General features: G+C 47.3%; 1 protein-coding gene across 3 annotated transcripts in view; it reads left to right on the top strand.

Moving 5' to 3' along the window:
* Positions 1-12097, top strand: part of Nod1 (nucleotide binding oligomerization domain containing 1) — a 51899-nt gene extending 39802 nt beyond the window's left edge. For all 3 annotated transcript variants that reach the window (XM_028758347.1, XM_028758348.1, XM_028758349.1), the window contains 5 exons: positions 3738-3821; positions 4588-4671; positions 8136-8219; positions 10179-10262; positions 10990-12097. In XM_028758347.1, coding sequence (XP_028614180.1) covers positions 3738-3821; positions 4588-4671; positions 8136-8219; positions 10179-10262; positions 10990-11062 — 409 coding nt within the window. In that variant the 3' untranslated portion in view covers positions 11063-12097. The remainder of the gene's footprint in view (positions 1-3737; positions 3822-4587; positions 4672-8135; positions 8220-10178; positions 10263-10989) is intronic.
* The last annotated feature ends 1083 nt before the right edge of the window (positions 12098-13180 follow it).

A 13180-nucleotide genomic window follows, 5' to 3' on the forward strand; every position in this document is an offset into this window, starting at 1 on the left:
GCTTCTATGTAAAAAGTGGGTGGGAAGTCCCAGAGGCAGTGGCACTCAGAACTATACAAACTTTTAATTACTCATTTAGAAGTCAGTGTCTTTGTGACCAGGACTGGAAGGAGCCATCCTAGCTCTGCATAGTCACTGCTGCCAGCGGTTGGTCTTGGTTTTAAGAATTTATCATTCTCTGGGTACCTTTGTTTATATTAAAAAATAAGGTAAAATGCACACAATATAAAGTCAACCACCTTCACCATGTTTAATTGTGTGGTTCAGTGCTATTAATTTGTACATATCAGGCAGCCATTAGACCATCCTCTCCAAGATGCTTCCTCTTGGCTCTGGAGTTGACACATTAACCATTTCTAGACATCCAAATCTGAAGTGAGTATGTCATAGTATATCACACTTAGTTAGTTGGTTTATTTATTTATTTTTTTATTCATTTATTGATGGTTTGTTTCACTTAATGTGACACCCCATGGGTCATTCTGCCTCCAGGGTCACTCCTGTTATTTCATGTGGGAGTTCCTTTCCTTTCAGGCTAACTGTCCTCTGGATATTTGCTCATTGGTCTGCTTGTCACTAGACACGTGGATTGTGAACACTGTTGACAGGCTTATCCTGCTTGCATTTTCTGTAGTTAACCAGCGCCCCCCCCCCAGACTGGGGTTATAGTAGAATGTTAATTCTATTTTCGATTTCTTTTTTTTTTTCGTGATATTTTTAATTCAAAATTTTATTTTATGGATATGGATCTTCTGCCTGCATGTATGTTTGTGTACCACCTGGTGTCACTGAGACCAAAGAGGGCATCTGAGACCCTGGAACTAAAGTTATGGATGATTGTAAGCTGTCATATAGGTGCTGGGAATCAAACCCAGGTCCTCTTATATTTTTTTTTTAAAAGATTTATTTATTTATTATATATGAATACACTGTAGCTGTCTTCAGACACACCAGAAGAGGGCATCAGATCTCATTACAGATGGTTGTTAGCTACCATGTGGTTGCTGGGATTTGAACTCAGGACCTCTGGAAGTGCAGTCAGTGCTCTTAACCACTGAGCCATCTCTCCAGCCCAGGTCCTCTTATATTTAGAGCCAACTCTGTCCCCTATGTCTGGTTTCCTGGAGGCCCTACATACGTTCCTCATGGCAGTACCTACGTTTATACTCCTACCAGCAGTGCACATGGGTTCCACTTCCTCCACCTCTTTGCCAGGACTTGTTTTTTCTGTCTTCTTAACTGTAGCCATCTAACTGGCTGGAGTGGTAGCCTCTTGTGGTTAAGAAGCTCCTGTGATGTGGTAATTTTTCCCAGATTATAAAAAGAACATAGGTGGTTTTCTTGAGAAATTACAGAGCAGATGAACAATAATAAACTTGTCTTCCCAGAATTTGCTTTTAAGCTGGATATGGTTTTACAATCCAATCTCAGACCCTGGCCACTCAATTGTATTTTGCATGCCGTTTGTTGTCGTAATTATTTAAAATAGCCTCAGGCTCAGGCCGACTATCTAAGCTGCAGCAGCTCTGCCTAGCTCAGCTGCCATGTTCCATGGCCAGAGGCCACATGCGCTGCAGCTAGAACCGGCCAGCCAGAAACACCAGCCCTGCCACCCACGAGACACTAGCGTGGGAGATGGCTCTGCCAATCTTCCATGCTGTCTCTGCAAGGCTGGGCATTGCCCAGACCATCCCACCATCCACGCGGGCCCAGTAGAAAGATGAGACTGTAATGCTTAAAGATTAATCAAAGGCTTCTATATTTGGTAATGATCAATAATAAGATATCCATACAATCAGAAGTGTAACCCAATACCCAACCTAGATATACCAACTACCTTTGACTGCTACAGACACGTGAACATCTGCCTCCATCTCCCCTCCCTCCCTCCCTCCCTCTCTCTCCCTCCCTCCCTCCCTCCTTCTCTCCTCCCTCTCTCTCTCCTTTCCTGTCTCCTCCTCTTCCTTTTCCTCCTCTACTCCTTACTCCTCCTCTTCCTCTTTTTCTCCTAACTCCTCCCACCTTAGCTCCTCCTACAGCCATTTTGTTTTTGTTTTTTTTGGGTTTTTGGGGTTTTTTTTTTTTTGTTTTTGTTTTCTCAGCAAAGTACTGAAAACCTGGGCCTTGTAGCTCTTATCTGAAAGCAGCCCACTGGTCCTTGCTGCTAAGGGCAGGACCTGTTGCGAGAGGGCTGATTTGGCAGATTGTCCATTCCCTGGAGACAGAAACTCTCTTCTTGCTAGAAACAGCCAACCCTTCCAGGCGAGGCACTATTCTAAGAGTTAACACCTATGGACTCACAAAACCTCTCTCACTACGCTGCAAAGCTGCCCTCATCCTGTTTTACAGAGGATTTCAGAAACTGGGTCTGAAGACATTTTTAATGTTTGCCTAAGGTTGCAGAGACAGTATAGGTGTCTGTCTTCGTTTACTTTTTAAATGCTGTGATAAACACCATGGCCAGAATCAGCTAGGGGCGGGAAGGGTTTGTTTGGCTTAACATTTTCCCCTTCACAGTCTGTCATCGAGGAAAGTCAGGCCAGGAACTCAGGCAGGAGCCTGGAGGCAGGAACTGAAGCAGAGACCACAGAGGAGTGCAGCACCCTGGCTTGTTCCCCGGGACTCACTCCAGCCTGCCTTCTTGCACACCCCAGGAACAAGGTGTGCTCTGCTCAAGGATAGCTCTGCTCACACTGGACTAGGCCTTCCCACATTGATCATCAATCAAGAAAATGCCCTACAGAGTTTCCTACGGGTCCATTTGATGGAGGCATGTTCTCTATTGAGAGTCCTTTCCCAGTGGCAGACTTAATGTGAGACTTTCACTAGGCAGATTGTTTATTTTGCCGTCTGAGAAGTCTGCATGGGGAGGGAAGTCAGCTTCTGTTCTAACTCTCCACCGGGACTGAAGTGGCACGCAGGGCCTGGTTGGCAACATCTTTGCCACATACAGGGAAGGTCGCTGGTGTGGTTTCAGCCCACCTCCAGGCCTTGGCTTCCTGGGAGGCCAAAATCATCTACAGTGGCCATTCCTTTGCTACCTCAGTTGATCCAGGGTGGGAATCTAACTCCTGTGCATGGCCCTTCAGAGGGGCCTGGGATTTTTTTTCTAGGGCAGTTGCCTACTGAGTGTCTCAGACTGGAGCCTTCTCGAAGTTCAGAGAGGCTAGTCTCAAACTGCACAACTGCTGATCTGCCTCTCTGGACTTGAGGCTGTAGCTGCCTTCACGGTGTCGCTGTCCACTCCGACCCGCTGAAAGAAACAGTGACACACGGAGTTCTTCTTCCCAACGCAGTTTATTCAGGAACCCTTACATTCTTCAAAAAGCCCCCGAGCTTCTCCTCCACCGCCCTTAAATCCCTCTGCCTTCTCCAATCAGAGCCTGCCATGTCGGTGCATGTGATAGGATAGCTGGTATCGCCAGATCCCACGTAGCAGATGGCCTGATTTTGCGTAGCAGTGAGCCTGCGCAATATTGCCTGTGAGCGTGGCTTCTTCAGGGGCGTATGAGGAAGTCAGGTGTTAGCCTCAGGCACCATTTTGGAATGGCCGCCACACCCGCTTCCTACATCATGGCCCTCTGTAATTGGTAGCCCAGGGCAGGCTTCTTACGAAGCTGCAGGCTGGGGCTGAAGTAACTGCTCTGGGAGTTGCCTGTTGGGAATGAACCAAGAGGTAGCTGTCGTCAGATGGAGGTGTGACCGTGTAACGGTCCTTTTCTCACCTCTGCTTTCAGGATGTGGGGCAATCAGATTGGAGATGAAGGGGCAAAGGCCTTCGCGGAGGCACTGAGGGACCACCCCAGCCTGGCCACTCTCAGGTAACATGCCTTCTGAGATGTGGGCTCCAGGAGCCCAGGGAGGAGCTGTTGGGAGGGGGAGCCTGGCTTTTCTACTGGAGCAAGGTTGATTGGCTAAAGTTTTTCTCAGCGGGCATGATTCTTGTGGTCAGGTACATTATTCTCATGTGCTCAGTGAACAACAGGATGACACGGGACACCTGCAGCCCCTCAGTTTCCTCCATGTGTACCCTTTGTAGGGACAGAGGCTGGGAGCAATTTTCAAGCCCAGATAAAACAGAAGGGACACTGGCCGGCAGGTTCCTGTTCCCTCCTCTTTCTCAAATGACTCTAGGACAGAGGGTGACCCTCCCTTCCTGTGAACAGCCATCCATTAGTGTCCTGGCCTGACCCCAGGACCTTGGAGTCTTAGAGTCTTGTAGGCTCTACCATGGAAAGGAGTCTAAGACTAGCCAAAGAGACTGTCCCAGGTCTTGCCGTGGGTTTCTGAAACTCTCAGATGTTCTGGGCGGCCCCGTGAATGCCCTTACACATCCAAGCCTGGCACAGTCCACTTTCAGGGCACCAGGATTCCTTGGACTTCAGCTAAAATGAAAACCACAGAGTTCTGCCTTTGTTTCTACCTGGCCTTTCCAGACCTCTCACTCTCAGGCACTTGCTGATGGGCCAAGCACCCTGCTTTCCATCTGGTGCTGTGTCTAGGTAGAAACTTCCCAGGTGACTGAGTGTTGATGGCAAGGCCATGGACATGCCTGTAATAATCCACCCCCTGTGTTTTCCTTCCTAGTCTTGCATCCAATGGCATCACCCCGGAGGGAGGGAAGAGCCTTGCACAGGCCCTGAAGCAGAACACCACTCTGACAATATTCTGGTAACATTTTGAGTCATTTCTGAGGGTTGGGTCTGGTCCTTATTCCAGAGGTTGCACAGGTTATGAATTCTTGCTAACATAGTGTTAGTTATTTAAATTGAAAAATGTTTCTTTATTTAAGAGGTGAATTAAAATTTCTCCCAGCTATTTCCACAAACCTGGGACTTCCACAAGGACGAAGCAGGCTTTGTCGTTCTCCCTCAGCTTAGTTGAGGGTACCAGAAGTTCCCTCAGAACAGTCTTGCTTAGGCCCAGCTTTCATACACCTGGCCCAAAAGACACCTTCCTTCCTCCCCTTCCTGTATACTGCCGTTCATCAACACTGCAGTTGCCTCTTAGCACACGTATACATCAGGATTTGGGCACGCGTATACATCAGGATTCGTCACCCATGCCCCAGATGGCTTGTCTCTGGAAACCTAGAATTCTCACACTTAGTAAATGGATGTTACCAGTGGGGCTTTTGGGCACCTCCATCTCTCTGGTAGGCCATTTAACCCTTCATTTTCTGTTATTTTTATTTGACTCTGTTGTGTCATCTCTTGCCCCCAGTACTTGTTAGATCTTGCTAACATAGTGTTAGTTACTTATCTTGTTGCTGAGACAAAATACCTGAGAAAAGTAACTTAAGGAGAAAAAAAAAAGTATTTACCTTGGCTCATGGTTTGAAACTGCCGTCCATGCCGATAAGGAAGGCACGGTAGCAGGAGATGCCGCTCACACTGTCATGGAGCAGAGAGAGGAACACTGATCCTCAACTCGCCTTTGCCTTTTGATTTAGTATGGTGCTCCAGCCCGTGGAAGGGTACCATCTGCATCTAGCATGGGGCTTCCTCCCTCAGTTAACCTGATCTAGAAACTCCCCATATTGTGCCCAGAGGTTTGTCTCCCAGGGGAGTCTAGATCCTGGCAAGTGGTCCATCAGTATAAACCATCACACATAGTTACTGAAAAATCCCAAGTTTTGCCCAGTGGAGTGGAGAGCACCTGTAACTCCAGCATTTGAAAGGCTGAGGCTGGGGGATTGCAAGTTTAACACCATCCTGCCCCCCCCCTTTTTTTTTTTTGGTTTTTCGAGACAAGGTTTCTCTGAATAGCCCTGGCTATCCTGGAACTCTGTAGACCAGGCTGGCTTCAGACTCAGAAATCCACCTGCTTCCGCCTCCCAAGTGCTGGGATTAAAGGCATGCGCCATCACTGCCTGGCTTTTTTTAAAATCTTATTTATTTATTTATTTATTTATTTATTTATTTATTTATTTATTATATGTGAGTTTGCTGTCTTCAGACACACCAGAAGAGGGCATTAGATTCCATTATAGATGGTTGTGAGCCACCATGTGGTGGCTGGGAATTGAACTCTGAACCTCTAGAAGAGCAGTCAGTGTTCTAACCTCTGAGCCATCTCTCCAGCCCTATCCTGCCCTTGATAGTGAAAGCCTTACTCAAACAATAACAATATGAAATAGTTTTGTTTTGCTTTGTTTTGTTTTGACAGCTTTGACATTGGGTCTGCTGGTCAGTCAGTACACTTTTAAAAAAATTATTTCCCTCCCAATATGTTAGTATTTTAAAATAACATATGCTTCGTAAGAAAAAAAAATGTGCCGATGAAAGTCTGAAAAGTAGAAATGGAAACTATTTCTCATGGTTTCCAGATAGTATTGTTCTCCTTTTTGTGTATATAAGCATACACAAAATAGAAGCGCACAAGGGCTATTTATTGGCTTTGTGCTGACATAGCTGTTCACTATGCATTTGCATATTTGATGCGTCCATTCTTGTCAGGGTGTCTCTCCTCCACACCGTTGATGTTTTGGCTGTTGCTTGGGGCTCCCAGTACTGGAGGGTGTATAGAAGCATCCCTGGCATCTACCTGTTAGGCTCCAGGAGCACCTCAAATTGTGGTGGTCAAAGAGATCTCCCTCCAGACAACATTAAGTATCCATGGACAGCAAAACTACACTGGTTGGGGACGGCTGATCTGCATGAACAAGAATGCAAATTTCTTAATGCAGGCCACGGGTCCTTCTGTACCTTTCACACATGCAGATTCATGCTACCCATTCCGTATGTAGTACTGCTGCTCTTCACACAGCTCATGAGAATGCTGAGACCGGACACAGTAATCCACTTGCCTGAATTGCCTCTGCTAGTCAGCTATGTAAGGCCAGCAAGCTGATGTCCAGAACATGCTAACGCTGCCTCTTTCTTAGTCTAGCTTACTGTCTCTAAGGCACAATACACCTTTGAATGGATGCCTGCTATTTTGTCAGTCTTGTCTGTTGACGGGTACCTAAAATTGTTCACATTTGTCATCTTGAGCACAAAACTCCAGTGTGTGTTGCAAAGTCTAAATCTTTGTTACATATCCTTTTCCTATTCAGTACTGAGGTTCAGGCTCAGGACTCTGGGCATACTGCCTAACAGCTCTGACACTGTTCTCTATACCCAGTCCTTAAATTCCTTTTAAAATTTGAAATATCCTGAGGCTGGCTTCAAATTCATGATCCTCCTACCTCCGTCTCTGAGTAGCTGGGGTTACAGATACTACTTTTCTTTCTTTTTTTTTTTTTAAGAATTTATTTATTTATTTATTTAATGTATACGAGAACAACATTGCTCTCTTCAGACACACCAGAAGAGGACATCAGACACCATTGATGATGGTTGTGAGCCACCATGTGGTTGCTGGGAATTGAACTCAGGACCTCTGGAAGAACAGTCTGTGCTCTTAACCACTGAGCCATCTCTCCAGCCCAGATACTACTTTTCTTAGCATCGATGAACATCTTATATACATCAGGGTGAATTTCTAGTTGGGTGATTTTTATCTCAGAGTAAAGCAGTATATTTAAGATTGGGAAAAATGTGACCAAACGGCCCTGCAGAGAATGATCTTTTAAACAGTGCTAATTCCTTCGGTCTTATTCTTTTACTATTTGAGCAAGAGGATCCTCTGCTGTTGATATTGGCGAATCTCTGTGCACTTGTCCCATCAGCTACGGCGTTTAGAGCATCCGAGGGGCTCCCTGAGCTTTGTCACAGAGTTCCTGTCCTTCACAATGACCTCAAAGCCCTGATTCACCATACAGGGCTTTGCCAGGTCTCCATCCTGACCTGGGTAGTGTGCTGCTGATGGCATTCAGAGGTCTAGGGTTGGAAGCTCACCTGGAGGCTGATCAGCAGGCACTGGCCCTTGTATTGAGGGGCCTTGGAGTCTATAAGATCCAAAGGCTCTGTCTTGGTGGGGAACGCCACTGCAGGCAGGAGAGCAGGAAACAAGATTTCTGGGAAGGATTGCCTGGAGGCTAGAGCCCTTGTACGTGCTTGCAGAGTTTCAGTGAGGACTGGGAGCCTGGCCCTCAGCACGTGATGCTGGAGGGAAGGCTCTAAATGGCGCTGTGAACTCATAAACAACATCTGTCCATCAGTACTCTTGTCTCGACATTTCCTTTCTTCCAGGCTGACTAAAAATGAACTTAACGATGAGGCCGCAGAGTGCTTCGCTGAGATGCTGAGGGTGAACCAGACGCTGCAGCATTTATGGTAAGTCGTGGGCCCAGGTCCCAGACCCTGCTTTCTGTACATAGTCTCTGTGATAAAATCTACATATCGTAGCATTCAGCCATTGAAAGGTTAGAGGGTATTAGTGTCGCAAAGCTGTACAGCTGTGACTGTCTAAGGTCTAGACCATGTTTCCTGCCCTTCTCCCAAGCCCTGTGTCCTGCTGTCTCTGCCCTGGTGACACAATTCTGATTTTTGTCTCTGTGGTGGGTATTTTGTATAAATGGAGCCATTCAACCTGGCCTTTTATCTGTGTCATTAGCACAGTTCCCGAGGTTAACCCTTGCATAGCAGGAATGAATGCATTGGTACTACCTTGCCTTTTAAAGCCAAGTGGACATCACGGCATGGAGATATGACATTTTGTTCTTTTTCAGTTGATAGATATTGGGCCATTTCTTCTTCCTATGCATTCTGAAGCACCAGTGCTTCCATGAGCATTCATGCACATGTTTTTGCATGAGCATATTTTCCTCTTCTTTGTTTATATATTTAAGCATAGAGTTGCTGGTAACACAGAGAGCCTGTTTAACCTTCTCAGGAAACTTCACACAGCTTTCCAAAGTGGAAGCCACATCAGGAGGGCCAGTTCTCCCCATTCTCCCCAAAAGCTGGTTTTCCTTTTTTGAAATGGATCATTTATTGGTTTGTTTGTTTCCTTTTCTTAAATATAATTTATTTTTAACTTCACACATATATAAAATGTTTTTTGAGTAAAGTCCCAATTATCCTCTCTTGTTCCTTCTCCTTCCAACAAATCTCTTCTTCCCAAGTGTTCCTGTTCCCATGTTGTGTGTGTGTGGGGGGGGGTGTATGTGCACATGTACATGTGTGTCCCACTGCAGTTAATTATAGTCACTGACAAGAGCATGAACAGAGGGTTTCTTATTTGAGTTGGGTACCAGTGGTTGCATCAGGATGGCAGTGCCCTCATGTACCTGCATCCTGGTGAAGAAGAGAGTCCATGATACAATGCAGACACATCATCGCCTCTGTCTGAATTTATGCTGTGGTTGGCAAAAGCATTGCTACAGATCTAGGTTCCAGGCTGCAGAACAGACTCCAGCCTGCAGGCCAGAGCTCCAGACTGCAGACCAGAGTCCAGACTGTAGACCAGAGCTCCTAGCTGCAGGCCAGGGTTCCAGGCAGTGTCTGCCTTCTCAGCCTTGCCTCTACTTTGCTTGGCTTGGTTCATGTCTTGTCTGCAGCACACATCCTCTATGAAGCCCTATTTGTCAGTGCTGTATCACTGGTGCCATGAGTGACAGCAGCAGAACCCTTTCCCTGCCTGCTCTCCTAGATGTCAGGAGGACCTGCCCCGTCTTACAAGACTACTTGGTAGCTACATTAAATTCTGAATTCAAATTCCATAAACCTTAAATTCTGCCCTGCCTTTGCCTAACTACTTGGAAGGAGTGGCAGACAGCCTGTTCTGGTTGTTTAGATTGATGGTGTCCAATTCTTTTGGCCTGGGGATCCCTGCAATGAAGGACGGGCACATGCACGCGTGCGCGCACACACACACACGTACACACACACACACACACACACAGAGAGAGAGAGAGAGAGAGAGAGAGAGAGAGAGAGAGAGAGAGAGAAACAGAGACAGAAAGAAGGAGACAGAGAGAGAAAGAGAGAGGGGGGAAACAGAGACAGACAAAGAGGGAGGGAGGGAGGGAGGGAGGGAGAGAGAGAGAGAGAGAGAGAGAGAGAGAGAGAGAGAGAGAGAGAGAGAGAGAGAAAGAGCTGCTTAAAATTATGCATGAGCCTAGATATATCACATTCAGTATGTAAAAAAACATAGAGGATTTTCTGGGCTGTTCATTGTTCCCATGTGTCTGAGCCATAATTCTGGGGATCCTGTTACCACCTAACCCTGACTCCACAAATCCCAGGTTGGAGCCAGCCTTCTGTGTTGACACAGGTACACTCTTCTTTCAGGCTGATCCAGAATCATATCACAGCCAAGGGGACAGCCCAGCTGGCTGGAGCACTGCAGAAGAACACCGCCATAACAGAGATTTGGTAAGGCCATGCTCTTGTCACAGCAACCAGCGCCATAGTTTCTGACCAGGTGTCACTAACTACCTTATGCTATCATGGAATCCCATTCCACTCCCTTCTTGCCTGTGAGGACACTGTGGTGAGAGGCAGCAGTTATAGGACAAGAGGGAGCCCAGTGGTCCTGAGTACGCACAAGTGCTCTGGAAATGTGTCCTGGAACCCGGGCCCAGGGTGTCCTTCCCAGTGTGATGTGTGGAAGCTGGCAAGTGGTAGAGTCAACTGTGGGTTCCTTGAGGCTTATGGAGTAGCCTCACCAGGAACCCAGTCCCAGGTTCAGGGAGTGGATACCGTTAGCCCTTGTCTCCTGTGTCAGTGGGGAGAAGAATTACACCACCAAAGACCTACTGAGATATAGTCCTCCCCAGTCACTGGAGAGACGACGTGGTGCTTCAGAGAGGAAGAAGTCAAAACAGCCTCATGCCTATGAAGGCTCCAGAGAAAGAGGAGACTGAAGATGTTGTTAAACTTGAGCTTACAGAGGCTGCCAGTGAGCCCGGCGAGACCCAGTAAACAGCAAGGGCAGCTGGTATTAACTGGGAAGACTGGTATTCATATCAAAGCATAATTTGGTTAGTGTGTGCTCCTTTATCTCAGGGTTGTCTGACGTGCACAGGGTCACTTATTGGGAAAGGATGGATAATATTCCATAATACTTTGTATAAAATTTGCCTTTTCTCCTTTTCACTAGTCTCAATGGAAACTTAATTAAGCCCGAGGAGGCCAAAGTCTTTGAAAACGAGAAGCGGATCATCTGTTTCTGATGGACATCCCTGGGCTGGATCTTTGTCCCAGGTTGCTCCTCAGTCATGGACTGCATGGTCAGCAGGGTAGCAGCATGCTGTGCAGGGCCTGCAGCAAGGCACCTGTCAGGAACCCACACCTCCACAGTGCAAACCGACTTCCCTGGCAGATGTTTGGACAGGTAGCACCCAAGCTGCGGCGGAACTCTGCAGAAGCAGAGTGTCTTATGAACCGTCGTTACCACTCAAAACCAGCAAGGCCTTTTCTGTACAAAAGTCTCCCTGCATATCCATTAGTCTGAAGCCAAAGGGATGAAAATGCAGAGGAGGCCAGCCTCAGTTCTCACAGATGCCTGGCTGACGGCTCCATTGGGACCAATGATGTCACCTTCAGGAAAGAGCTGGGAACTTGAGCAGAGCCAATGGCAGCGTGTCTGGTAAAGAAGGCACTGGGTGGCCACATGATTATCCTGAAACTTCCTTCATCTGCTTAGTACCTTTCACTGTACAGATCTGTTTCTTCCCTGCAGCTGTGGCTGTGAAGTAGGTCCAGTGTGGGGAAGGCTCTTCTGAGGACCCAGAGAGAGCTGGTTGTCAAAGGCTTGTCACAGACTTAGGTTCGGTTGGTTCTGCATTCTCACTGGTGGCAACCAAGAGTCAGAGGATGCCCTCTAAGTCAGTCTCAGAGGATCTCTATGCTATGAGAAGACTGAGATCCTACCCAGAATTTTTATCAGTCTCTACTGTGCCTGCCCCAAGAGGGAGACTCAGTTCCCAACCTCCACAGCAGTAGGCGTGGCTTGCCTCAATGGTCCTGAGATCCCATCCTGCCCTTGTCTATGAACAGGAAGTATCACATCCTCAGCAGTTGGAGGGTGACTGAACACAACTAAGACTCAGAGAACCAGCTTTGCTCAGCCAGCAAAGTGTGGCAGATACCCACCACCATACCATGGTGGGCATTTGGGGATGCCCAGTGGGGTGGGACAGTTGGGATGTTGCAGATAACATGTTCTTTTGCCCCTTCATTTGTTAATAAAATATTTAAAATGCTCACTGTTTCTAATGGCCAAGCCTGGGGTTTTCTGAAGGGACTCTGCCTGGAAAGCATGCTTTAAGCTCAGCCTGGCTCACCGCAATGGGGATTTTGAAGCATCATGCTATACAGAGGGCAGATAAACAGAAGCTAGAGGTGTCACCAACGTGGTCCTTCACAGGTCCCCACCAAGGGACAAGAAAGGTAGAGGTGGCATCCAAGGCCACTCTACCTGGTCTCTGAATCGAAATGAGCTGCTCCTGAGTCAGGACACACGGCTATATTGGGACAGAGAAGGCCCCATTTCACACTGTCACTAACGTACAGTAGGTCCTGCAGGCCAGGTTTGCTACTGGGTAGAAGCCCATGACAAGAGGCAGTGAGCCAATAGGGACAGCAAGAGACGGTTCAGGGGACCCTCCAACTACATCTTTTGGTCCCAGCGTTTAAGTGCGGTTTTGTGTGGCAGCTTGAAGGGGCAGCAGCTGAGGATGTTAGGAAGAAACCTATAGGAGCTGACAACCCCATGAAGATAGTTCCCCTAAAAGCACTGCTGTGGGGATCCCCACCTTCCACACTACAGGCTACAGTATTCATCCAATAATCACCTTGTGTGTGTGTGGGGGGTGCAACACTCTCTCTAGCTGGATTGGGAGGAATCTACCAGAAGCACAGGAAACAGTGGCTTGCGGAAGGCCAGTGATGCTTGTCTGTGACAGGCTACATCCTCACTGAGTCATACAAGAACTTCTCTGGGGCAAAGCGTAGATTTATTAACAGCCAACATGAAACCCTTGAGGGGAAAATGTACCCATTATTGCCCTTTCAGAACTCGTTATTGCTATCAGAACTGTAACCATGAGAGGCTGGGCACCAGTACAGGTTTGGATTTCAATTCTATCGTATTTTAATCCTCCTGGTGGTAAAAGGTGGACTTCCCGCTTTATAGCAGAGGTTTGGGGTTGGCAGGTGGACAGAGGTTCCATGTAACCGAGGAAAAGAAAATGAGTCTTCCAGTGGCCCACATCTGTAATCCTAGCACTAAAGAGGCTAAGGCAGGAGGACCACGAGTTCAAGGCCAGCCTGGGCTACATGGAAGAGGA

The sequence above is a fragment of the Grammomys surdaster genome, unplaced genomic scaffold, assembly GCF_004785775.1.
Source record: "Grammomys surdaster isolate TR1022 unplaced genomic scaffold, NIH_TR_1.0 126197, whole genome shotgun sequence".
NCBI classification, from domain to species: Eukaryota; Metazoa; Chordata; class Mammalia; order Rodentia; family Muridae; genus Grammomys; species Grammomys surdaster.